Source organism: Pteropus alecto, unplaced genomic scaffold (assembly GCF_000325575.1).
Source record: "Pteropus alecto unplaced genomic scaffold, ASM32557v1 scaffold101, whole genome shotgun sequence".
Taxonomy (NCBI): domain Eukaryota; kingdom Metazoa; phylum Chordata; class Mammalia; order Chiroptera; family Pteropodidae; genus Pteropus; species Pteropus alecto.
In genome coordinates, this window is record NW_006432945.1 from 2,657,555 (window position 1) to 2,683,006 (window position 25,452).

The window sequence follows — 25,452 nt, forward strand, 5'->3', positions numbered from 1 at the left end:
TTACCACCACACCACTAAGGGCCTATTAACCCAAGTTTCTTTTACCCAGCACATCATGTTCAGCTTTCAATAAAAAAGTTGCAAGACATACTTGAAGGCAAAAAACACAGTTTGAAGAGACAGAGCTAGCAACAGAACCAGACCCAGATATGGCAGGAATGTTGAAATTATGTGACCAGGAATTTAAAACAATTGTGAATAATATGGTAAGGGCTCTAATGGAAAAAGTAGCACACAAGACCAGACAGATAATGTAAGAGTAATAGAAATTCTAAGAATGAACCAAAAAGAAAAACTAGAGCTCAAAAACACTGTAACAGAAATGAAAAATGTCTTTAATGGGCTCATTAGTAGACCGAACACAGATGAGGGAAAAAAATCTCTGAGCTTGAGGATATATCAATAGAAAACTCCAAAACTGAAAAGCAAAGAGAAAAAGAACTCGTTAAAAATAGACGAGAATTCTCAAGAACTATGTGGCAACTACAAATGGTATAAAATACATGTAATGAGAATACCAGAAGGAAAGAAACAGAAGAAATAAGTTTCAAATATGAAGCAATAATGACTGAGAATTTCCCTAAATTCATGTCAGAGACAAAACCACAGATCCAGGAAGCTCAGAGAACACTAAGCAGGATCAATGACCCAAACCCTAAATGAACAAAGAAACAAAGATACAAGAGACAGGAGGGAGGAATTAGGAATATTTTGTTATTATAAGGCACTTGCAGTATAGTGTTATCTGAAACAGGTCTTGGATGAGTTGTAAATGTATATTGTAAACTCCAGATTAGTAAAAGTTTTTTTAAAAAAGTATAATATGCTACAAAAAGAGTGAAAATAAAATCATATAAAATTTCCAATTAAAAACACAAAGGGCAAAAAAAGACAAAATAGGAACAAAGAACAAGGACAACAAATAGAAAATAATAAGAAATATGGTAAATATTAATCTAACTATATCAATAATCACTTTAAACACCAATAGTCTAAATATGCCAATCAAATAAGAAATTGTCTAAGTGAATCAAAAAACGAGACCCAATTATATGTTGTCTACTTTAAATATAAAGACAAGTATAGATTAAAATAAAAGGATGAAGAAAGATATACTACTATGCCTATACTACTAATCAAAAGAAAGCTAGGGTAGCTATATTAATTTCTGACAGATGAGACTTCAGAGCAAGAAGAGTTATCAGGGGCAGAGAAGGGCACTACATAATGAAAAAGGGGTCAATTTTCAAGAAGATATAACAATCCTTAATGTGTATGCACCAAACAACACAGCATCAAAATATGTGGGGCAAAACTGATAGAACTCCAAAGAGAAATAAATGAATCCACTACTAAAGTTGGAGATTTTAACACCGCCCCCCACCAGAAATGCACAGATCCAGCAAGGAAAAAATCAGTAAAGACATAGCTAAACTCAACAACAGCATCAATCAATAGATATAATTCACATCTGTAGATTATTTCATCCAATAACAGCAGAATATACATCATTCTGAAGCTCACCTGAAACATTCACCACATTCTGGGCTATAAAACATACCTCAACAAATTTAAAAGAATAGAAGTCAAATAATGTTTGCTCTCAGACCACAATGGAATTAAACTAGAAACCAATAACAGAAAGATAGCTGTAAAATCCCAAAATATTTGGAGATTAAACAACACACTTCAAAATAATACATGGGATCAAAGAAGAAATCTCAAGAGAAATGTTAAAATCTTTTGAAGTACATGAAACTAAAAACACAACTTATCAAAATTTGTGGAATGCAGTGAAAGCAGTGGTCAGAGGGAAATTTATAGCATTGAATACATATATTAGAAAAGAAGAAAGATCAAAAATCAATAATCTAAGTCTCCACTTTAGGAAACTAGAAAAAGAAGAGCAAATTAAAACCAAAGGAAGCAAAAGGAAATAAAATTAGAGCAGAAATCAGTCCAATTGAAAAAGAAAACCATGGGAGAAAATCAACAAAGTCAAAAGCTGGTTCTTTGGAAAACTCAATAAAATCAATAAGCCTCTAGCTAGGCTAACTAAAGTTTACAAGCCCCTGGGATGGGACCCAGATGTTTGCCTCACAGTGCCAATCAAGACCAACTACTTAGGCCAGACAGGTAGACAAAAACATTAACATCATTTCTTTTCTTTCATCCATTTGATAAAATTTTTGAAAAACACTACTGACAAGCATCTATTATGTGCCAGACACTGTTTTAAGTGCTTAGAACATATTAGTGAAAACCAAACACAATAAATAAGTAAACCATACAGTACATTAGAAGGTATTAAGTGGAAAAAACATATAGAATAGGTTGTTATGAGTATTTTTTTTATTTTGCTTTATATATAACATATATGTATATAGGCTAAGGAAATACTTTATTTTCTTCCCTCTCTTATGCCCTTATCATCTAACATAAGATATATTAATTATAGTTAAGTTTACATCTCAGTAATTAAGTTACTGGATACCGAGGAGAGGAGTCACCCAAGGACATCACCTAAGGACTCTGCATATTTGGTTAGGCTGAAGTATGATTTTGCTATTGTCTTTATTTGGAGATTAGTATGGTTTAAAGAAATATGTATGAGTGCCAAATTGACAAGGGTAAACTGTAATGATTAATTTTAAGAGTCAAATTGTCTAGGCCATGGTACCAGGTTATTCAATCAAACACTAATCTAAGCATTCCTATGAAGGTGTTCTGTAGATGCAATTAACACCTACAATCGGCTGACTTTCAGGAAAGGAGATTATACTCTAGAATCTGGGTGGGCCCCATATAATCAGTTGAAAGGCCTTAAAGGCAGAACTGAGGTTTCCTTGAGGAAGAAGAAACTCTATCTGTAGACTTCAACATCAGCTCCTCCCAAGAGTCCCCGGTCTGCCAACCTGCCCAGCGAATTGGGATTTGCCTAGCCAGCACCCCACAACCATGTCAGCCAACTCCTGGCAATAAATGTCCTAATATGTAAACATCTCACTGATTCCATTTTTCTGGTAGAACCCTGATCGATACAGGTAGCCACACAGAGAAAACGACATTTGAGCAAAGACTTGCAGCTGGTAAAGGAGTTGTCACACACAAATATCTGTGGGAAGAGCAAGCCTGGTGTGTACCAGGAATAGAATAAGAGTGAGCAAGGCAAAGAACAGTAGGAGAGGTTACTTTATTAACCAAAAGAAGAAACAAGGACAGGGAAAGTACAGGCTGTAAGCTGAAAGGCTTCTTTTATTATTATTTCTATCATAAGCTGAGCCCACATCACGACAAGAAAACAATGCTGCCGCCATACAAACATCTCTCTAACGTGACACAAATGAATGCTACCGTCTCCACTGCTGGTGAAAGCTTTTGGCTGCTACAAGGACATCCTCTGTAGTTAACTCATTTGATGTTCATTGCACACATGCAGAGCACCCGCTGTGAGCTGCACCACGCTGGGAGTTTCTCCCTTAGAAGGATGGGAGCCAGGGGTCAGGTCAGAAAGGGCCCTGTCATTCAAGCATGGATCAAGAACTGACTGGCCGCCACCAGGCAGAGAGACAGCTTTTGTTGTCATCGTTGGGTAAGATGGAAGTTTGCCGTGTGGAAGGTATAATGATCTTAATCGATACCACCCAGGTCTAGTTGATAAAATGAAGACCAAGCATCACCAAAGACAGATAATAGTAATTTTGGTGCATTAAGCTTGGCCAACACCTTGTCCTGGCTTCCCAGCCTCTCACCTGTCCCAGCCAAAGGGAGGATAACACCCTGGATAGTGGGATTATAGGTGATTTTTATTTTCTTCTTTTTATTTCCTGTATATTATTTTTATATAACACTATGTATTGCTCAAATAATAAAATTGTTTATGGTTTACAAGTAAAGCCCCTTTGTATATATAGTCCTTCTACCTCCTTCCCTACTCCTTCGAAAAAGTGAACTGACACGTAATCTCAAGCAAGTTGGAACAGAGCTGTCTGCAGTCCCTTCCACACATGGGAAGGTACAAAGTACAAAGCTGAAGGGAATTCGGTCACTTATCCAAAGTCACACATTGTGGTGTGTGGCCCAGCCAGGACAAGATCCTGAATGTCCCTGCAAACCAGCATACTTGCTCCGTACCATTTTCCCAGCCAGTGGCCCCCACAGAAGTGAGGTGTAAGATCAGTTGACCTCTTGCCCTTACCTCGGCCAGGCGCGAGTGCTTGTGGACGTTCTCGCCTTTTTGCACGCTGGGAGCCAGCTGCTGCAGGACACCCCTGCTGCTTGTCAGTGCCCTGGTCAGCCGAGCAAACTTCCCCCAGCCTGAAGCATGTGGAAAAGAGAAAAGACAAGTTCAACGTTGTCCTGAGGCACATGGACATTCACACCGCAAGTTACACGGTCAGAAGCAGACATCCCCATTGTCCTCCCGAGCTCCCATGAGTCACTCCGCATTCTTCGCAGTGAGAGTCGCTGCTCAGAAAAGCATGCAGACATGCTCAAATTTGTGTAGCGATTTACTTTTCCCTTGCGCTTTCACTTTATCCTGATCTCAGCTGGTGAAATAGGTAGGGCAGGTTTTAGTACCACTTTGCAAAAGTGAAAGCAAGACACAGAGTGCCTAGACAAAGAGAAAGAGTCTAGAACCCAGATCTCTCTGCTCTGGCCTAAGGCCTTTCTGCCAAATACTACAAGGCAATAGAGGTGTTTCTCTGACTTTGTGACTGGGCTCAGGTTGTTCCCAAGCCCCACATCACCTGATGCGGGGACCACCTGGAACCAAGATGGTTCCACGTTTTAGACAGACAAGCTAGTCAAATCATCGTTCTATACGTTACATTCTCCAAAGCCAGGGGAATAAGAAATGAATTTAATCCCTGGGTAGGTGAGGGGAAAAGCACTGGCACATTTTAGCCTGCTCTGGTGTAGGGGAAAGACGGTTGATGGCAGGTCCCCTTAAAACAAGAAATTAAAAGAGCCTAGTACTGAACTTAGTACCAAGAACGCAGAAAAGAAATCTGGATACAAGTCCCATCTCTGCCTCCAGCTTGCTTTGTGATCACCACAAGTTGTTTAAGTTCTCTGGGCTTCAATTATCCCATCAGTAAAGTAGAAATTAAAACACTCTACTTTCCTAAAGGCTAAGCGCATTTGCCTGGTAAAACGAAGGCGCTAAGTTTAGAGGGCTGTGGTTAGTGGGCTAAAACAGAGGCTGTCCGGAGGCTTCCCTGGCCCTCTGTACTAGTCCCTCCAGGAAAAGTAAAATGCTGGTCTTGTTCAATCCAGCCCACTGTATATCCCAGACTCTAAGACATATGAATGAACTTGACTGAGAATTTAAGACATATGAGTAATCTTTTAAAGGTCCCAAACACGATTGTCCATTCCCAATATCCCAAACTCATTTGCATCAAGGCTATGACCATGGCAATTGCCCCATAAGACTTCTGAAAGCCTGTCAGGGTTCCCAAGGCCAAACTTGGGGTTGAGGGGCTCCAGCAAATAAACACAGCATGAAACTATTTTCACATGACAGCTAAAAACAGGACAAGGCAATTTTATTTTCTGTCCTTTAAGTTTGGCAGTATTCAGCACCTGGCAGCAGAAATCTCATCGGCCAAATTTTACCCTGGAGCAGCTTTTCAAGATAGACTTAGAATCCAGAGGAAAATGGAGCTCGTCCTTTCTTTGCACAACCTTTAAGAATCATGATCTGAATAAATTTTTGTCGACATGGCAAGAATAGCAAAAAGTTCTTTTTTTGTCACATTCCAGAAGTTCTGGGCTTTAATAAACAGTAGTGGCATTTTCATCATCCATCCTGATGCCATTAAGCAGAGAAATGGGGCTGCTGGAGCCAGCTTGAAAAGAAGCCCATGGTGGTCGGGCCGTAGGGGACCCCATTAATGCTAAAAGGAAGGGACAGCCCAGGCTCTGCAGGGGTCTTTGACATCTCCCTCAAATGTGCCATTTATGAACATGCTCACTGGAATTTGCTAATGTCAACTGTGGACTAGAATTTTTTAAAGTCTCTTTCAGAGTCAGGCTCTCCTTCAGCTCAAAACAAAGCGGGAGTTGAATTCTACAAAGCTTTTCAAGAAGAGAAGAGAGTGCATTTTTCAATCAAATAGAAAATAGTTGTGCATGAAAACATCGGCAAGGGCTCTGCAACCCCCCATCCCCGCCCCTCCACGACCATCATTACCACCCCCACCATGACCCAGACTCTACGAACAACAATAAGAAGTAGGTGGCAGGGCAGACTTCCCAATCCTGCCTGCAGGGAGCTCAGGGCCCTGGTCCATCAGCTGAGAGAGCACAAAAGGATGAAAAGAAAGCTCCCTGGCCCTCTGGGCATTTCTCCGGCTCCGGCTAGGCTCTCACTATTTGTTCCAGCCCTGAGTCACTTTCCAAGAATGTGGCTCTTCAAAGAGCAGGCTGAGTGGAGGGCACGGGAAGATGAGTGGGTATTGGATGGAGAAAATGGATAAACAGTGTGAAATCTGCCATCACACTTCCACCGGGATGGGCAGGCTCTGCCTATTCTGAAGGAAGGAAATAAGTTCTTTCCCAAAGTCCGCCCCCACGTTTTCCTTTCTGAACTGTGGATACTTTCTAATAAGAATCATTGCCTAACCAGGTAAAAGAATTTCATTCATTCATGTATTAGTTCTATAAACATAACTACTATATACCAGGCATGACGTTAGGTATTAGAGATACTAAGATAAAGAAGACACAGACTCTGGCTTCAAAGAGCATGCCCTCTAGTAGGGAAGACTGACAAATACATTGTTTAAAAACGGTGATAGAGTAAGCTAAGTTCTATAACAGAGATGAGTATGGGATGATATGGCCAAGACTGTCCAGAGAAGGTGTATCTAACCCAGCCTGGGAATCAGGGAGAGCTTCCCAGAGGAGGTGACACTAGAGGAAAATTTTGGAAGATGAGCAGGAGTTAAGAACTCAAAAAGGAAAAGATAGATATTCCACACAAAGGAAAAGCACCTATGAAGGCAGAAAATCATAAAGTCAGGTAATATGTTGGGAACAGTAAGGCATTCGAAGTGGCATTCGAAGTGGCATAAATGAGGCGTGGCCTGTGGAGGAGAGAAGGGTGCAGACACAGCGTGATGCTAAAGAAGTTGTCAGAGGCCAGATCAAGAAGAACTTAAGTGATAAGAAGCCAGACAGCATGTTAAGAAATTTGAACTGTATCCTAAAACTCATGGAGAATCACTGAAGCAGTTTAAGTAAGGTGGGTAGAAGGAAACATAAACTGAGTTCTTTTAAGAAGGGTAGTACGGCAGTGTAGACAGTATACTTAAAAAAAAAAAAAAAGTGACAGAAAAGACAAGTCAGAACCCCAGGCAAGACACCATGGGGGCCTGGACACATGTTGTAGCCTAGGCCAGGCCAAAAGGGAAGACTTGAGAACAGCTACCAGATAGATTCAAAAGGAGTTGATGAACAGTAGCTGTAGAGGGAGAGAAGAGGCAATCCAGGTGGCCTCTGGGTTCCCGGTTGGGTGAGTGGGTGACAGCTGTGCAATGAGATTATAAACACAGGAAGAGAAGGAAACGGGTTTGATGGAAGATAATATGTGCAATTTGGACCAAAGATGTCTCATAGCAATCGGGAGAAACAATCCTGGAAGGAAGGGATCTCCCGTTGTCCACAGTGCAAACTGGGAGGGGACCATCCACTGAAAATCTAGTTCAAGGAAGGCAGCTGACGCACCCCCGCCCTTCAAGGAAGCCTTTCCCGGTTACTGCCCGACACCCAGCAGAGCTGCCCACTCCCTCCTGTGTACACCCATTTTCCTTAGGGAGACTTCCGTTTATTCAGCACACACTTATTGGGTGTCGTTTGGGTGAGGGGGGGTGGGCAGGAGAGGAAGTGGAAGCATGAGAGGAAAAGGACAGAAGGAAGGGAACACGTGCAATCAGCTCAGAAGTACTTATGGGCTCCTGTCCCCATTCTCAGCAAGGATAACCACTTCCCCCTTCCTTGACTCCACATGGCTTCTGGTTTCAACTGGGGTGAGCCCCCACTAAACTGCTTTAGCCCACACAGCCCCGTATCCTCCCCCAGGCCAGAAGAGATGGCTGTGGGATGAGCTGGGACTCCAGCTCCTCCAAGGTAAGTGCAGAGATACCAAAAAGACAGATCTATAGGCCCCTCCCTGGGAACGGTGCTGAGTCATTATGAGTGGAAGTTACCGAAGACTCCTATGAGTTTTCTTCACTCCGATTGGGGGACTGTGAAGCCAGGCTTGTCCAGAGCTGTAGTCACAGATCCCCTTAGAGGAGCTGGTGCCATAACCCAACATCCAGAAAAGATCGATGGACACACGGGACCAGGATGGGCAGTCCATGTGGACACTGCCTAAGTGTCCTCAAGTCTCCCTCCCCCAGTCTTTTCCCTATCAGTGTACAAATAATCAAAAATCTAGGATGACTTCAAGTAGCAGTTCACATTCTGTCATCCTAAGGGCCAAGACGACATGTGAATATTGGAGGCGGAGAGGGGGAATGGCTTATATCCATTGCTCTGTTTCTTTCCCAGGAGGGCCTGACAAATATCCCACATGAAGACATATGGAGAAGGGTCAGAAGCTACGACAGCTTGCCAAAGCCCTCATCCCCAAATATTCTAAATCTCTGGACTTTTAAAATCTCCTCTGGAGTTTTCCATTCATTTTGTCGTCCGTGTTTGGCTCAAGTTTAAGTATGAATTTAGAAGTCAATATGTGCATCTTTGAAAAAGAACTTGCTCCTTTAACACAAGATTATTGGAGGGGGATGGGGGATAAGAGAGAAATCCAGAGCTGTTACCAAACAGCAAACATAGCTTGACCTTCATTTCTGCTCCACGCCAAAGTGGGCATTCTTTGTCAGACAGCAAGGGAATCAGTCAAAAAATGGACAGAAAAGAGAAGATGAGGAAGTCAAGGGCCTGGATAATTCATAAAAAGGATAAGACAACTGACAAACTAATGAAAGAGGGGGTTCAGGGAGCATTCCCGGGGCCCATGTGCTCCAAGCTCCGTGAAAGGCGAGTTACCTTGTATTAGGTGTCAAAACAGTCTGCCGCCAATTATCCCATGCGGTTACCCCTCTGTGGGTCGTTTGTGAGAAAATGTTAGGCACAAACTGGCTTCTCCATCACTATGAGGATGAACTCACCCCATTCCCAAGCCTGACATGAGGCACTACATGATCAGAGAAAACATAGTCCTTTTAGAGACAATCTGAGCACAACTGACTTAAAAAAAACTAATCTGGTGGTGGGAAAACATCTCATGCTGCTACGCCAAGGAGCAATTATCTGGGGATTTTTCTGGGGGTTTGGATTATCCACCCTCCCATTTCATCTCAAAAGTGAATTTTAAACAAGCCTGGGTCAGCGAGACTCTCAGGACTCTTCTGACGGAAGTGTTGGGCCGAAACCCAGGCTGGGTCTGCTGGAATCTCCGTGTGAGAGCACATCCAAGGAGGAAGGTCATGGCAGAGAACAATCCAGCCACACAGCAGCGTATTTTCCATCTTGATTTGATCCTTGCGGCCAGAACTGCAGTTTATGGACTTACAACAAACAAGGCCTGGAGAATTAACATGCTCTTCCATCATAAATAGATTAGGATAAAATTTGATCTTGTCCTAAGCAGACCAGCACATCAATGTGGGCCAGGGTCCCAGTGACATGACAGGTGGGAGGGTCTAAGCATGTCTGTCATGGCATTTGAAATAAACAGGCTTATAAAGTCATGTCCCAGAGGAGACACTAAGTATGATCCACTAGCAGCATGATCCACCTACATTGAGGGCTAAAGGGTATGCATCTGTGTTTTAAATTTTTACAAATCAAGCCACGTGTTATTACTATTTATTTCACAAAGATAATATCTGGTTTCTTTGGCTAATAAGTAAGACTGTGTGTGTGTGTCTGTGTGTGTGGTGTGTGTGTGTGTGTGTGTGTGTAACAAAACTCTTTTATCAGAAAGGAAATATATCATTGAGGCAGATTCAATGAAGTGGAGCATTTTCTTCCTGAAAGAAAGTGAGTCTAAGTGAGTTTCACTTCATCACTCACAGAAATGAGTCTCACTTATCACACAGAAGAGATGAATGTGATTTATCTCTTCTTTCAGGTTTCATGAGAATCAAATGAAGACACTAGGTGACATGTGAGGAGTATTCTCTGTTGAGTATGCCTTTCCTGATAACCGACACCACCTCATGTCATCTGCAAATATCCTAGTGGCGACAAAAAGAAAACATTCTAACTCAACCAAATCACGTGTTGTAATTGTTAAGTGAAAAATTGCATGCAAAAATAAGTGTCAAAATATCTGATTACCTTTAAAATATTATTTATGAGTTTATTCAGTCAAAAAAGCAAATGGCCTTTCTAGACAGTAGCAAGATGACAATCATGAGTGAGTCTATCACCACATAATAGCTACTGCACTGAGAAATCTTCGAGTCAGAAACTAAAAATTGGAGAATTACAAATCTGGTTGAGAGACTATATATCTTCTGTGTTCTCAAAACCAAAAGGCAGGCTGAAATTAATTTATTACACTATCAGATAGTTAAAAAAAAAAATAGGATGCACTGGTATACACAGCATTGTGCTCTGAACTCTATAAATGTGAGCACCTAAATGTGCTAGGATTTTAAATATCCTCAGAGGACATAGCCCCTGAGAGAGCATCCACGTAATTAACAATAGAGTTAATTATTTCCTCCTATAATGTCCATTTAACAATAGCATTTTGTCCCATCAAGAATAATGTTCCCTGGTTTAACTCTCTCCTGGACTCCACTCTCGTCTCTCTGCTGCATCTCAGGAAACCACAATGAGCAAAGCTCACCGGTAGAGCTGGAAAATCAACCACAGAGCCAGGAAGCACTACAATATGAAAGCTCCCTTCGTCTCTTGGTTATCCTGGGTGCACACTATAGAAGAGGGATGGAAAAGCGTGCTGTGACACCCCCTAACCCAAACCTCTGAGACTAACATACCATCTTTTGTATATCCTGATGAGCGGGACCCCTTCAGGAGTTTAGTTGTTCCAGAAATTCTGAGCGATCTCCTTTCCTAATCCCCAATGTTATTTCAATAATACATGCATGTGATATAGCCGAGGTGAGAGCTAAAATCTGTGGTCACAGCTGATTAAATGATCAAATGAATTAACTGTCTGTGGACTTAATCAGGCAGGTAGACATGCTAAAATTTATCTTAAAAATCTTGAAATGCTAGAACTCAGTCAAATCTAAAGAAGTTTATATATAAATGAGATGAATGTGGCCATGGACTGCCTCATTTGGGTGACAGACAACTGTCATGTGAAAACCTGAAAAGATTCTGATGATACCAGAAGTGCCCAACTACCTTCTTCTATCTGAACTTTCTTGGAAAGGGTTAATCTAAAAAGGTATGAAATTGATTCGCATGTTTTCCAAAACAAGATTTTTTCTCTCTTTCTCCTCCCTCAATGTATTCCAGAATGATACAATGCTTTACTCAACATATTAAAGTTTAAATCTTGATCTTTGTGCAGAGATTGCCTTGGCAACCTCAAATTCTCTGTAACAAGAGTCACACTTACAGGCAAAAAAAAAAAAAAAAAGGCATAAATATATTAGTACAAATCAGAATTACAAACCTTTACATGAATCATCCTCAATAGGCTGTTTGAAAGCTGTTATGTCACTAAAAGTGCAAAGAAATAAGACCACTTTATCCTGTTCATTTCGAATTGGAGCGATTTTCACAAAGAACCACACAGGTGTCCCTGAAAGAAATATCAAAAGGTTGGTCAGTAATTTGCCTTCTCATTTGAGGGGCTATGGAAGTGAAGACTTGGGAATGAATAGGTACAAATATTCATTTATGTTTTAGAAAGCTTCATTCCTTTGGGTGCTGGGGTTATTATACCATTAATTTCTCTTCTTGCTGGAATAAAAACTTTCACAGTGACTACTCAGTGGTGCTTTTCTTCTGTTCAAATAATTTTTCTAAGTGCAGATCTCTTAACTCTTGTAAAATGATTAGAAAACAGATTGAAAATCCCTCCTGATGTATGGAAGTAACTAAGGTACAGAGATCTAAAGACTTACCTTAGACCACGTAGTGGACAAGTAGAGAGTAGGGGCCGGGATGGGCACTATCAACCACGGCCGGCAGACTATGCAAACTCAAATTTCCATTGTTAAAGGGCCCCAGTGCAAAATCCAGTTTGGGAATCCATCAATTTGGCTCCCATGCTCAATAAACTGTGGGTCCGAAACTATATTTCTAAGTCTTTCTCCCCAAAAGAAAAACCCAAAGGGTCCGATACAATAGCAAATGACAACACATGAAAGAAAAGAATCACCACAGTGATTCTCTCAGCAAAGGCTTCCCCAGAAAGGGAGGTTTTTGGGTTACGGCTGTGATTACAGCAGTGCCTTAGGAAGTTTGGTGAATGTTTCAACTTCCATTCCTTGTTCCTGAGCTAAAGTGGGGGATACATAAGCTCTTCCAAAGCACTGCTCTGATCCACAGAAGGAGAAGGTGGGCAGGGCTTATCTGATTGACTTCTCAGAAAGGGCACTCACTTAGCCTATGTCTTCCAAAAACAAACTGGGGAGAACAACAAGTATTTCCTATCTGTAGAGGACATCGGCCAGACTGACCAATCAATTCTGTGAAATGAAATTAAACGAGACACAAAACAGGATGCTCTTCCCTATCTAGTTCTGTAGCCCAGTTTCTAAAACAGCATCTGGCATGTAAGAACTTAGGAACTACTTGCTAAATTTTGCATAACTGGAATATCCCTTTACATACTATTTTATGACCATTTTCAAGTGGAAAAAAAAAAAAAAAACCCCAGTAAATATTTCTCCAGGTTGTTAAGTATTAGAGAAGCAGCCTACATGCCAGGCACTGTGCTCAGCATTTTATCTTATTTTAGGAGATAGTAACTCTAAGTAACTTAAGCAAATAACTCACTGAATCTTGGCGATGGAAACAGGTCCTCAAGAGGTCACCTGGGTCTCTCTGCCTGCAATCACATCAACATCTACGCTACACAGCGCGGACAGAGAGACATCTCTGATTAACGTTAGGGTTAGCCGACTTAATGATAACTCGCTTACACATCTGGCTATACCACTTATTCATATGTAAGTATGAATAACCCTAAAATGTACACTCAAACAGGCAGCAAACGGATCAGATGGGAATATGTTCTCCTCAAATCTTAACTACTACATATTCACCCATAGTTAATTTTGATCTTCTGCTCATTTTCTCTTTCCATCATTTTCAGCTATCAGTTTCTGGGTGCTCTTAGAAGACAAATAAACTATAATGTCACTAAGAAAATGTTTTGAAAGAAAAGTCTACCAGACAAAAATCACAAATAGCATTCCAAAATCAAGAATATGGCCTCTGAATTATCCACTGTTTAGAAATTTTGTTACTACTCCTCCGAGTCCCCTCCTCAGAATCTGTAGGATTTTAAACCATTTTCAGTTAAGCAACAGAAAATTCAAAAGAGAATGTCACACCAATTGATCCTACACACCCACAGCTCTCAGGTATATCTTAGCTGGTAAGACAAAAAGCAAACAAATCAAAAAACCATTTTCTTTTTGCTCTAAAGAAAACTTTAAGCAATTTTCTTTTAAGATGGTAAGCCAGAAAGCACTTCTAATTTATCAAACTAGTAATAAATCAAATAAGGGGACCCCCCCCCATTCATGATGTCTAACACCAGGAGCCTTGTCTTGCTGGAATCCCAAGAACCTTCTCTTTCACAGCTGCCACCTGTGGGCCCTCTACTACGCTGTATCAGCCAGGTCCAGTGCCTGTGAATGTTCCAGTAGGCACTGAGCCATCTAATCTTTAGATTCCATTTATGACCACTGGGAGATACAGGTTAAACCCTGTGTTTGAGCCCTATCTCTTCCTTTATTGATTGTCTTGGCTGTGTCACTTTAACTTCTCTTAGAATCAGTTTCCTCATTTGTAAAATGGGGATAATAGACCTGCTTTAGAGGCAGTAAAAATAAACACATGTCTCGTACATAGTTATTTAAAACTATTACTTTCTTCTTTCCTTTTAAATTCCTCACCTGTAAGATTGAAATGCTCACTATCACATCACAGGGGTGTTTGGATGGCTTAAAAGAGCATGTATCTCATATGTTTAATGAAACTCTGGAGCTGCCTCCACCTGCTCTGAGAGAAGAGAGCCAGTCTCAACCACAACAAGCAGAAAGCTAGAAAAACCAAGGCTTAAGCCTCGAAGTAATTAAAATTAATTGAAGAGCAAAAAACGAAACCTAAACAAATGAAGTTACATTGTTTGTAAATGAGAAGATTCAATTTTTTAAGTCAGACCTCCCTACTTAATATACAAATGTAATGCAATTTCAAACGACACCTCAATTGTTCTTTTTTCATTTGTTATTCTCAGAGCTTGATGAACTGAAATTCAATTCAAATAGAAAAATAAAAATAGAAGAATGTCCAAGAAATTTTTGAAAAGAAAAATGACAAGGACTACCTACTACTGTAATTGAGAGCCATTGGCACAGGCCCTAAAACAAGCAATGATGAAAATAATTCTACATTTACTAAGTGCTTACAGTGAAGCCATGTCCTTATATATTATGGTTCACTTCTCACAACTGAGAGGTAGAATTGCTGCTATGACATTATTCCCATTTTACATATGGTGAAGACCACTGGAAAAATATCGTAACCAAACTCATGCAGCGAATAAGTTACAAAAAGATTCCTGGAAAAGGAGAGGAGAGAAATAAACCCAAGAATGTGTGAGAATTCAGCATATAAAGAACAGGGCTTTTCAAATGAGAAGAGAAGAGCTGGATTTTTAACAAATAGTGTAGTGGCCCCACCTTATCCAAGATTTCCCTTTCAACAATTTCAGTTACCTGCAGTAAACTGTGGTCTGAAAATACTTAATGGAAAATTCCAGAAATAAACAATTCATAAGTTTTAAATTATGTACCATTCTAAGTAGCTTGAAGTCTCATACTGTTCTCAGTAGTGATGAAATCATGTGAGGCCCTGCTCCATCCGCCTGGGATGTGAATCATCCCGCCGTCTCCACACTGTGTATGCTCCCCGACCGTTAGGCACTTAGCGATCTTGGTGATCAAGTCAATTGTCGTGGTATGGCAGCGCTTGTGTTAAGGAACCCTTATTTTACCTAATAATGGCCCCAAAGTTCAAGAGTAGACATGCTGCCAATTCAGATACGTCAACGAGAATCCATATAGTGCTTTCTTTAAGTGAAAAGGTATATATATGTATATGGAAAAACATAGTATCTATAAGGTTTGGTACTATGCATGGTTTCAGGCTTTCACTGGGGGTCTTGGAATGCATGCCCCACAGATAAGGGAGGACTACTATACTGAGACAACTAAATAAGCACTGTGGAAAGTAAATTAAGTTAGACTGCTACATCGCATAATACATAAAAATAAATTCCAAATGGTTTAATGTTCTAAATACTCTAACATAGCTATAAATGTATCAGAAGTAAAAATGGAAGAATATTTTTATTATCTGAGTAAGGTGAAGAGCTTCCAAGGTACTATATAAAGCGCAGAACCACAAAGAAAAATACTGACATAAAAATTTTTTACTTCTATATAGTATTTTTTTAAGTTTCTAAAACAAATTTTTTTAAATATGAAAATTTTTTTTTCATTTTGTGTGTGACTTGGGATCAATATCCCCTATAGCTCCTGAATAAGCAGAAGACAATCCATTAGGAAACTAGGCAAAATATGACTGTTTTCCTATTAGATATTTCTCCACAACTAGATTATAACCTCCTCCAAGGCAGACTCAGTTTCTTATATCTGGATCTCGCTGGCTCAAACCCACAGGCCTACAGTAGGTAATCAATAGGTGCTTGGCCAGCAGCTTCTTTCTGGCCTGGTAGAATGCTACAAGATGACTTTCTCAGGGCTTCTCTGATGGAGATGCTGATCCAGAGCTCCCCAACATAGGGCCACCAGCCTAGCCACAAGCCATGGAGTCAGTCCCACACTGGTAACTGTTCCCCAGAGGGTGTACTGCTTTCACTCGAGGCTGATACCTCTTGATGTTCTCATTTGAAAAATGGAAAAACTAACTGACTGGCACAAGATTACTGAATGAGTTTATTAATGACAACTGTCGCTGATGTAAGAAAATTATTTGCCATACTGAAAATGAATCAAGTAACAATACAAAATATATAGCAAACCAAAATGTACAGGTTTACTGGTCAGACTGTCCAATAGATAGAAAGAAACCTTTTAAATAATCCATCCTTCAAGATATTTAATGGTATTCTATACACTCATTCCAAAACACACCATGAAGCCTTCTACTGCCAACACCCCCTAAGGGTATGACAAATATTAATGCTTATCAATAGACGATCCTTTCTACAAAATTATGCTTGCAAATACTAAAGAATGGGAGAAGGTGAAAAAAGAATCAAAACAATTTATTAAGAGCTTGTAAAATATCAGTAAGAAAATCACTAGAATTAAATAGAATATACAGGCAAAGAATCTGGACAATTAACATTCAAAAGTATAATTTCAAATGGATAGTAAATAGGAAAAAATACTTGAATCTCACTCACATTAAAAATACTCATTAAGCGAAAAAAATAATTGTAGGCAATTTGATAATTTAAGAATTATACTGTTTTATGCTGGCATGGTACGGAGTTGGATGCTCATAATATTCAAGTGAACTTGAAAATGGGTTTCGATTCCCAGAACACTATTTGACAAAATGTCCCAGAAACCTTAGTTCATATCCCTTGACCCAGTAATTCTCAACTTCTAGGAAAGATTTCATAATGTCCACAAAATATCTTTGCACAAATATATTCGAGCCTTATAAATATCCAGTAACAGAAGTATTAATAAAATTCCAAATTATGTTTTCGAAGAATTTTAACAATGGGGATATTTTTGTGATAAAAGATTACATAATTGTATGATTTCAAATTGCATATATGTCAAAATCTCAATTATGTAACATGTGCACAGACAAAAACTAAAAAGAAACACACCAAAAAGTTAAGAGGATAGTCGTATTCCTCTGAATCTTTGTCTTTGGGGTGACCATTTTTCTTCTTTATGCCTTCTTTTATTCTCCACAGTAAAAATGCATTAATTTAAAAATGGGAAAGAAAAATAAACATTCTTTTAGATGATGACATTTCACATTTTAAAATCTCAACAGAAGGAGGGGGAGTTCCCCCATGGGACTCAAAACTGCTAAAAATGATGAAAGTTTCAAGCTAATGAACCACAAAGTTTAAAAATAGAAGCAAACTCTGCCTCTTCCTTTCTCTCCTCCCACCCGTTGATGCTCGGTCTGCTCCTCCCGCTCCATCACAGGTCAGTTCAGCCCCACGCTGCTCAGTCCTCAGCTCTGATGCCCTCTCTCTGAATTACATACTTTTCTTTCATCTGTTTCTTGGTAACTATCGAGTTCCTTTTTTTAAAAAAGAAAATTCATTTACCTTTTTATTTATTTTTTTTAATTTTACTTATTATGGTGACATTGGTTAATGAAATCCAATAAGTTTCAAGTGTACAATTCAACGGTAAGTCATATATATTTTGCATTGTGTATTCACTGCCCATAGTTAGATTTCTTTCTGTGACCACATATTTGATCTCAAGTTCAAAGCCACTCAAACAAACATTCGCTGAGCACCCCTTCCAGGTCGGGCTCTGTACTAGATTCTTGGTTAGTTTTACTTCAGGCCAGACAAGAAGTTCCTAACAGGAAGTGCTGTGCTTCCCACTTCCTGGGCACTGCGTGAAGCCGGGCAAACTGAGGAAAGAGCCAGTCAGTGGTCACCACCATAGTCAGCCCTCCTTTGTGCATTTCATCAGCCTGGGGTACTCTTTGCCCTTCTCTCTGCCTACCTGATACCTATCATTCAGTTTCTGCATAGATTTCCTGTCTTCTAGGAAGACATCCTTCCCTGACCTCATAAGTTGGGGTTAAATAACCCCCCATGTGGTGTCACCATCAAAATACTTATAGCTCTGTCCTGTGGATGCTGCCCCCACCCCTGCAAACACTGTGAGAGTAGAGGTTGTTTTTCTGTAACCGCATCCCTGGCAGCAAGTCTAGTGTCTGACATAGTTGGTCAATAAAAAACTTGAAAAAAAGCATAGAATTTGGTGCAACTCATATAAAATTCCCAAGCTTAATAAATAATTTCAAGTTTCTCAATTCCTCAGGAGAGGGTGGGATTTGGAGGAGTCGGGAGCAGGGAGCAGGTTCCTAGGAAGAAACTGACACTATCCACCTCAATTTCATGCTTCACATTTTATGTTCAGGCTTAGCCTTCTGTGGAACCCCTGCTCATCCACTAGATATCTCTGTGTAAATTAGAAAGAGAAGCTCCTCCCTCGGCACAGATGCAATTCTAGGCCAGGAGCAAGCTGGTTTCCAGCTGTTCCCTATACAGTGTGTTACCTGGACCACCATATGAGGTGGCCTTGTCTTGCACTCACAGTTACACTGTCCCAGTCTCAGAAAAATGGCCATGGAATAAGCATTGGAAACCCGGTCCTGGCTGAGCATGACCTCAGGTAAGGTATCAAACTATCTAACTCTTTATACCATGGAAATAAATGACATCAGCCATGCCTACTTCACAAGGCTTAGAGAATCAACATTTTCAAATAGAGTGGAGTCATACTCTCCAGTTTATTTTCTAAAGTCAAAGAGTAGGGCAAAAATTGCATATGACCACAATTACTCTTGAAAATGCCTTAACATCACCTGTAAGGTGCAGCCCTGTGCCGGGGCTGCCATGCATCTCTCAGTAAGCTCACCTCAACCTCCAGGGAGAGAAAAGATGCTGATACTTTATAGAACATCAGCTGAACTAACTGGCTGACATGCAGAGGCCAGGTCTACCTAAAGTACACAACTTTAAACACCGGAATCACCTTTCATGGGATGAGATGCAACACAAGGCCTTCAGTCCTGGAGGCGCAGAAGGAAGAGCAGACTCCCTTCTCCCATCTCACACTCACTCTGGGTCTCATGCTCACTGAAAGAATGGCAGGTGAAATCACTAACTCAATTTAAATTATGCTTCCTTCTCTCTCCCTTTTGTGCCAAACAAATGTAGTGGAATCTGGACAAGTTAAACACACAGTTTAATGAAGCTTAAAACCTCTGTAGCAAAATATAAATACAAGGAATTATTTTAGTGATACACCTACCCAATCCGTGTTCTGTATCATGAGGAAATCCACACTGTTCAGTATACAAAGCTTCCAGTATGGAAAACCTTTCATTTACGCCATTAGCTTGGGCACACGTGCAGAGAAGGCCTCTGCTGGCATGCTCCTGGTCAGAGCTATTGCCTTGAGTTGAGTTGTGTTCCCCGTAGTGGAAGGACTGGCATAGAGCTATTCACAGTCTTTCATCTCAATTTTCTTATGCCAAATGATGGGGTAGGAGCTAGACCTCCTGGCTGAAAAAGTGAGATGGAGCAAGGTAACGTCTCCAGCATAAAAGTTACAGGAACCACCCTCTCGGATCTGTAGATGCCCAGAGCTAATCTCTCAAATCAGCATCTGCGAGGCAACAGTCCTCTCGGGTGCCTGCTTCAACCTGCCAGACTGAAAACAATGCCCCAGCTACTTCCAGATAAAAGCAGCATGTGTCCTGCTTTCCAGAGCAAAACCTATCACTCTGAATGCCACCACGTCCTCATATGCCATCTGGGCCATTTTGGAAACGTTCTACTGAACCTATAACCTACCATTTAATACTACATATAAAGAACAGGATTCTTTACAAACAAAACAGCGTTTGTAAAAACAAATAAATAAAAGCTCTCTCTGACACCTCTGCAGCCCTGTTACAGCCATATGCTCCACTTTCCATATTCCTAATATTGCTAATCTCCATTCTCCCAAGAGAAAGGCAAGTTTTGTACTTACATGTGGCTACTGACCTAAAACTTCATTAAACATGCTTCGTGGAAGTAATTGTAGCCAAAACAAATACAAATTAACAATGCACTGTGACTATTAATACCATCTCTGATAAAAAACTGAGGTCACCAGGAGAACAAAATTTTATTCAGAAACTCTTAATTGGGTACCTGCTGGTATTACCTACTGTGCTAGGTGCTGTGGGAGATAGAGACAAGGAAGAAATGGACAGAGTGTCTGTCCCATCTCTTCCCCTAAGATGTTGTAAAGTCTACAAGTGTGTAAGCCAGCAACTCGCCATAAGTAAATCGACACTAAAACACTAATCTTGGCAGAAAAAAAGATCAAGAAGACTTGATTGGTTAGTGACAAGTTCAAATGTTCCTGTGAGGAACAGTCTAACTCATCAATCCATACCATTTATCCCAACACACACGATGGGTTTAAGTAACGACATTTAGCTCGTGGGAGAGAAGAAAACCCAAGACAGCAACAGAGGAAGAGGAGATATTTTACTATGACAAGCACATTAAGATATGGTTCAGAATGGCCTGAATACTCACTGTTCTTCTTGTACATCAAAATTTCAAAGGAATTCATCTCATAGTTCTCAAACGTTTGCCGCACCTTTTCGATTGTATCTTTATCGGTCAGCTCCCCGTACATAAAACTGCAAATCAACCAAAGAGCTCCAGTTAGGTTAACGAATATTAATTATGCTACCAGAATATGTTCAATATCTGTCTATACCTAGAACTGTGCTATGTGGAATGAACACACACACACACAGGCGCACACACACACACACACACACACAGAAAACATTCACTCAAAAAGGATTTACTGATTCGACTGTGATCAAGACACCATCACTGCCCCCCAAAAACAGTCCAATAAGAGAGACACACTAGAAACGAGTAGATCAGAAAATAGGATGGCCAATGCAAAAAGAATTACAGAATACAGAATAGTCACAGAGCACTGTCCGAGTGGCCACAGAAGGCCTCCCAGAGGTAAGAACAAATGAGATCTAAAGAGCAGGTGGATATAAGCTGAGAAAAAGAGGAAAATGAACATACACGGCAAATGATGGGCATATGCAAAGGCACAGAGGTGAGACCGAGGTTAATTCTGGAACCTGAATGGATGTAGTTCAGTCTGGAATATAGACAATGAGGGGGAAAATCTGCAGCAGATTACACAGAGAGGTGAGCACAGGCCAGACCGTGGAGAACACGCCTAATAAGCCTTGTGAAGTAATTTAAACTTTATCCTGAAAGAACTCTTAGGAAAGATGCAGAGTAAATTTGGGCCACCTTTTTCCTTCTAATGCAACAAAATAAACAAAATTTAAAAAATCATAAAAAGTCACCAGCCAAACAAGAAAAGGGGTGCAATGTGATGATGCTCTAAACGTTAAGACAGAGCTAAAGAAAGAACCAAAAGATTCAGTCACTGTCCATACAGCTCTTTTTTCTACCATTTTCCCACCAAAAAAAAAAAAAAAAAAAAAAAAAAAAGCAGTTCTTTTTTCTACCGTTTTCCCACCAAAAAAGAAAAAGAAAAAAGAAAAAAAAGAGAAAAAAAGAAGAAGAAAAGCATTGAAAAAAATTGAGATGACAAAATCCTACAAATTCTTACTAATACACTTCCCTACTACTCATGTTTGGAGAAAAGCTGACTAAGGAGGAAAAAAAAAATTAGAGAAAACTCTGGAGAGTAAAGCTCCTACCCACTAGTATTAGCTCTCGATAGAGGCAGGAAACTGCTGGGCCCCACACTGAAAATCATCCGAAAATCGAGATTTGTTCCTCTAGGAACAAGACACACCCTCAACTAGTCAGAGCGAAGGATGGCACAGGACACTAACAAAAGGCAAGAGGAGAAAACTCATCTCTCAATGGGGCTGGAAAAGACGGTTCTCTGAAAAAGGCTCCTCATGGGCCCAGTGAGCATCTCCCCTGCCCAGCCCAGGCCTCAGGTGACAATAAGAAGAACAGCACTACTCAGTCCTCAAGTCTTAGGTAATGTAGAACAGAGGCATGGGATCCTAAACAGTATACTCTGCATCTTCTACAACTATGCCTGCCAAATGCAATCTAACTTTTTCTTGATGACTTGAATCACAGAATCATAGAATTTCAGAGCTAAAAAGAACCTGAGAGGTTATCAAGTGCAATTCCTGAACCACCAGGTCAAGCGCCATGCTTAGCTTGATACTGGAACAGCCCAGGGCTTCCTGCAGGCTTCCGATTTCCAAGAAAAGGGCCCTAGATGTTTACTTTTTATGAATTCTCTGGCACATGTATGATTACTTCCCTTTCCAGCCCGCTGAGAGCTGTTATTGTCTACGGTTCCTCTGTGCCTATCTCATGTAGCATTCCGCCTTTGGGTTGTGCTCTTCACCTATAAACCAGGAAAGAAATAACCAAGCTTGTTGAATTATCTTTTAAAAGAAGAATAGATCAAGGCTAAATCAGCCCTGCCTGAAAATAAGAGATTTTCTCCTAGGAGGTTAAAAACTTAAGCTCTATGATCATTTTATTTAGCTGGTTGCTCAGAGGCCTTTTTAGCTTCCTCCCACATTCTCGGAGTTAATTTGCTAAATAAGCGACCTCCATTTAAGTGATGTGATGGTATATATATGCTGGCGATTTCCTTCACAAGATAAAACAAATGGCTGTAAAATAGAGCCTTCAAATAAGAGAAGTGCCATATGACAGGCAGCTTTCATTCATCTTATGTACTTTTCAAGCTGTAGTTTACTGGTAGGTGTTACATTCCCTTTTCCGAGACATTAGATTTCAGATGCCTCCACGGCAAGAATTAAGCAAAAAGGGCTCCTGAGCTATGAGAAATATAGCTAGCACCACATATGTTTACTTTATTTCTTGAGAGGGACACCTTCGGAGAATTTAAAAAGTTTCTTAGAATTTACATAAAAGAAAAGTTGGCTAAGTTAGCAAATTTTTCTGATTTTCTTCCCGTAAATGTGCATATATAGATGTAGATGCAGATATAGACACTTAAGAGGACAAAGCATACCAAGAATATGAGAATTCTATTGTACTACTTAAGAGCCATAATTTCTAAACCTTTGAACAGAGGGGGGAAATCTTAAATTTTCTATTTCCCAGTCCCTAAAATCTAAAATTTAAGAAAATAGTATATCCAAAACATTTCATACTTTGCACCAATCTAGTTACTTGGCTGACTTAATAGCATGAAAATGCAGCTTCTAAAAACCAAAGATGATGCCTGGGGCAGACAAGTTTTTCCGCCTTTCATAGATGAGTTTATTTGTTGATTTGGCAGCATTGGGAAAATGATGCTGCTTCATGCAAACATACTGAAGACAGAAGACTCTGAAGAAAGACGGGAGTGAGAGCAGCCAAAGGCAGAGCTGAGCCAAGACTCTGACAGGGCCCTGAAGGCAAGGTCTGCAGCAGGTTCCACTCCACACCTTGAAGACGCTTTCAAAGAGCTGTCCTAACACCAAGGCCCAAGGGTGCTTGCTGCTGGTCAGAAACCCCGTCAAATACACAAGCGACACTGCGAGCACCATTTGCTGCAGCTTCTGAGTCAGGGATCAGAGAGAGGTGTAAGAAAAATTAGAAGGCAACAAAATATTGGTTCTCTTCTGTTTTCCCAATGAAATGTTCTATGAACAAAGTCCTTGTCTCCAACACTGTAGCTATTCTTCTAAAACAACCATAAATCTTAAAATTAATTTAATCATATAAATTTGACTTAATTATATTTAATCTTCTAACTTTTGTGTTAAATTTTATCTCATACCTCATAAACTCCTGAGTTCACATTTTTATAGATAAAATGATTTTCCTGAGTTTTTCTACAGTTTCCCGCCACCTCACTGCAAGTTCGTCGGTGGTGGGAACCATGTTTTAAGTCTTTGATTTTCTCCGCACAGTGTGTGAACTGGAGGTGGTATCATCATAAACATTCCTGAATACACACTGAATGGGAGGAAGGCGATTCTCACACTGAGTAAGCCACTTTCTTTTTCTAAAGATACCGCAATGGATTGTCCAACAAAACAGCCCCGATCATAAATACCTGCAGGTACTGCTTTTTTGCATCACTTCCGCCCTGTGATAGCCAGACAACTTGCAAAATCCATCATTGCTGTACACGATAGGCCAGTCCACTATCTGGGCATTCCCCAACACGAAATTCGTATCTGTTTAAAAAAAGAAGGAGGAGGAGAAAAAAAGGGCCCATGAGGCAAGACATTAGTTGAGATTCATTGAGGACATACATAATATCAACCAAGCCAGGTTGATATTTTGCTTCCCTCCATAACAGTCTCTTGAACAGGAAAATGGCTCTTCGAGGAATATCAAAAAAAACCACTGCTTTAGAGCAAATATGTTGAATGTAAATGCTTAGGTTACCACCCCCAAGACTGATGAATCCTGAAGAAATCCAGTGATTCCCATGAGACAAATTTTAGTCTGCATTTTTCATCTCAATGAAAGTTATTCTGGTAATATGGAGCAAGAGAGAACCCAAAGTCATTTCTTCTGGGCTCCATCCAGCACCTTAGGCTTGTCAGTCTTTTGGCCAGAAGCTACAAATTGACCTTGTTGACCCTGATTAGCATTTGCCCATCTTAGGAGGAGAAGGCCTTCCTAAAGAGGCAGAGGAAGGGAACAGCTGAGTGCCTCTTGGAACACTCATACCAAAGAGAGCCCTCCACTTGGCAAGGAAGTGACTAGCTCCTCTTAATACTAGAGCTTTGTAGAGCCTGATCGAGATGCTCGTAATGTCAAAAACCTTCTTGCTGATTTTGAGATTCTGTAGCCACATGTCTGAGCTCTTTCACAGAGCACCAGCTCACCATTCGTTTCTGTTGCAGAGATTAAGTAGGCCAAATAAATTGGCTGCTTAGTGTGTTCTCACCACTTCCCACAGTTTTGAAGATCAAAAGTCTTTGATACTTTTTATACTAAGGAAATCAACTGTCTGTCTTTTCTTTCAAGACCTTAAATTAAGCAAATAACACCAGAACTAAAATGTAATCATTATTTTAGCTTGGCCATCTCCTCTGCACAGAATAGTCACCCATTTTGAAAAGGAATAAAAGAAAGGAAGGGAGGAAGGAAGGGAGAGAGAGATAACAGGCACATACCCTTCCATACCCTTTTCTTGTTGTAAACCGTATGGGGTTTTGTTTCTATATGTATACTACGTAGAGTGAAATAATGGTCACGAATAATGTCCTCATTTAATTGGGAGGTTAATTTTGTTCTAGTGTAGCATTTACAATTTATTCACAATATAAGTAACCATCCCTTTGTGTGGGGAGGAGTAGAGGAAGGAGAAAAAGGAGGAATAACTAAATATAGTAAGCTGTTCTTGAGAATGCCTTGATCTATTTAAAAGAAACATAAACACAACTTTCATGAAGTTAATCTAT

At 40.3% G+C, this 25,452-nt stretch overlaps 1 protein-coding gene across 1 annotated transcript in view; it reads right to left on the minus strand.

Moving 5' to 3' along the window:
* KCNH1 (potassium voltage-gated channel subfamily H member 1) overlaps positions 1–25,452 on the minus strand; it is a 309,398-nt gene that overhangs the window by 260,663 nt on the left and 23,283 nt on the right. Inside the window, exons 2-5 of the mRNA XM_006907696.3 lie at positions 24,090–24,213; positions 20,576–20,682; positions 11,672–11,800; positions 4,199–4,317 (exon numbers count right to left, since the gene is read on the minus strand). Of these exons, the coding sequence (XP_006907758.1) occupies positions 4,199–4,317; positions 11,672–11,800; positions 20,576–20,682; positions 24,090–24,213 (479 nt within the window). The remainder of the gene's footprint in view (positions 1–4,198; positions 4,318–11,671; positions 11,801–20,575; positions 20,683–24,089; positions 24,214–25,452) is intronic.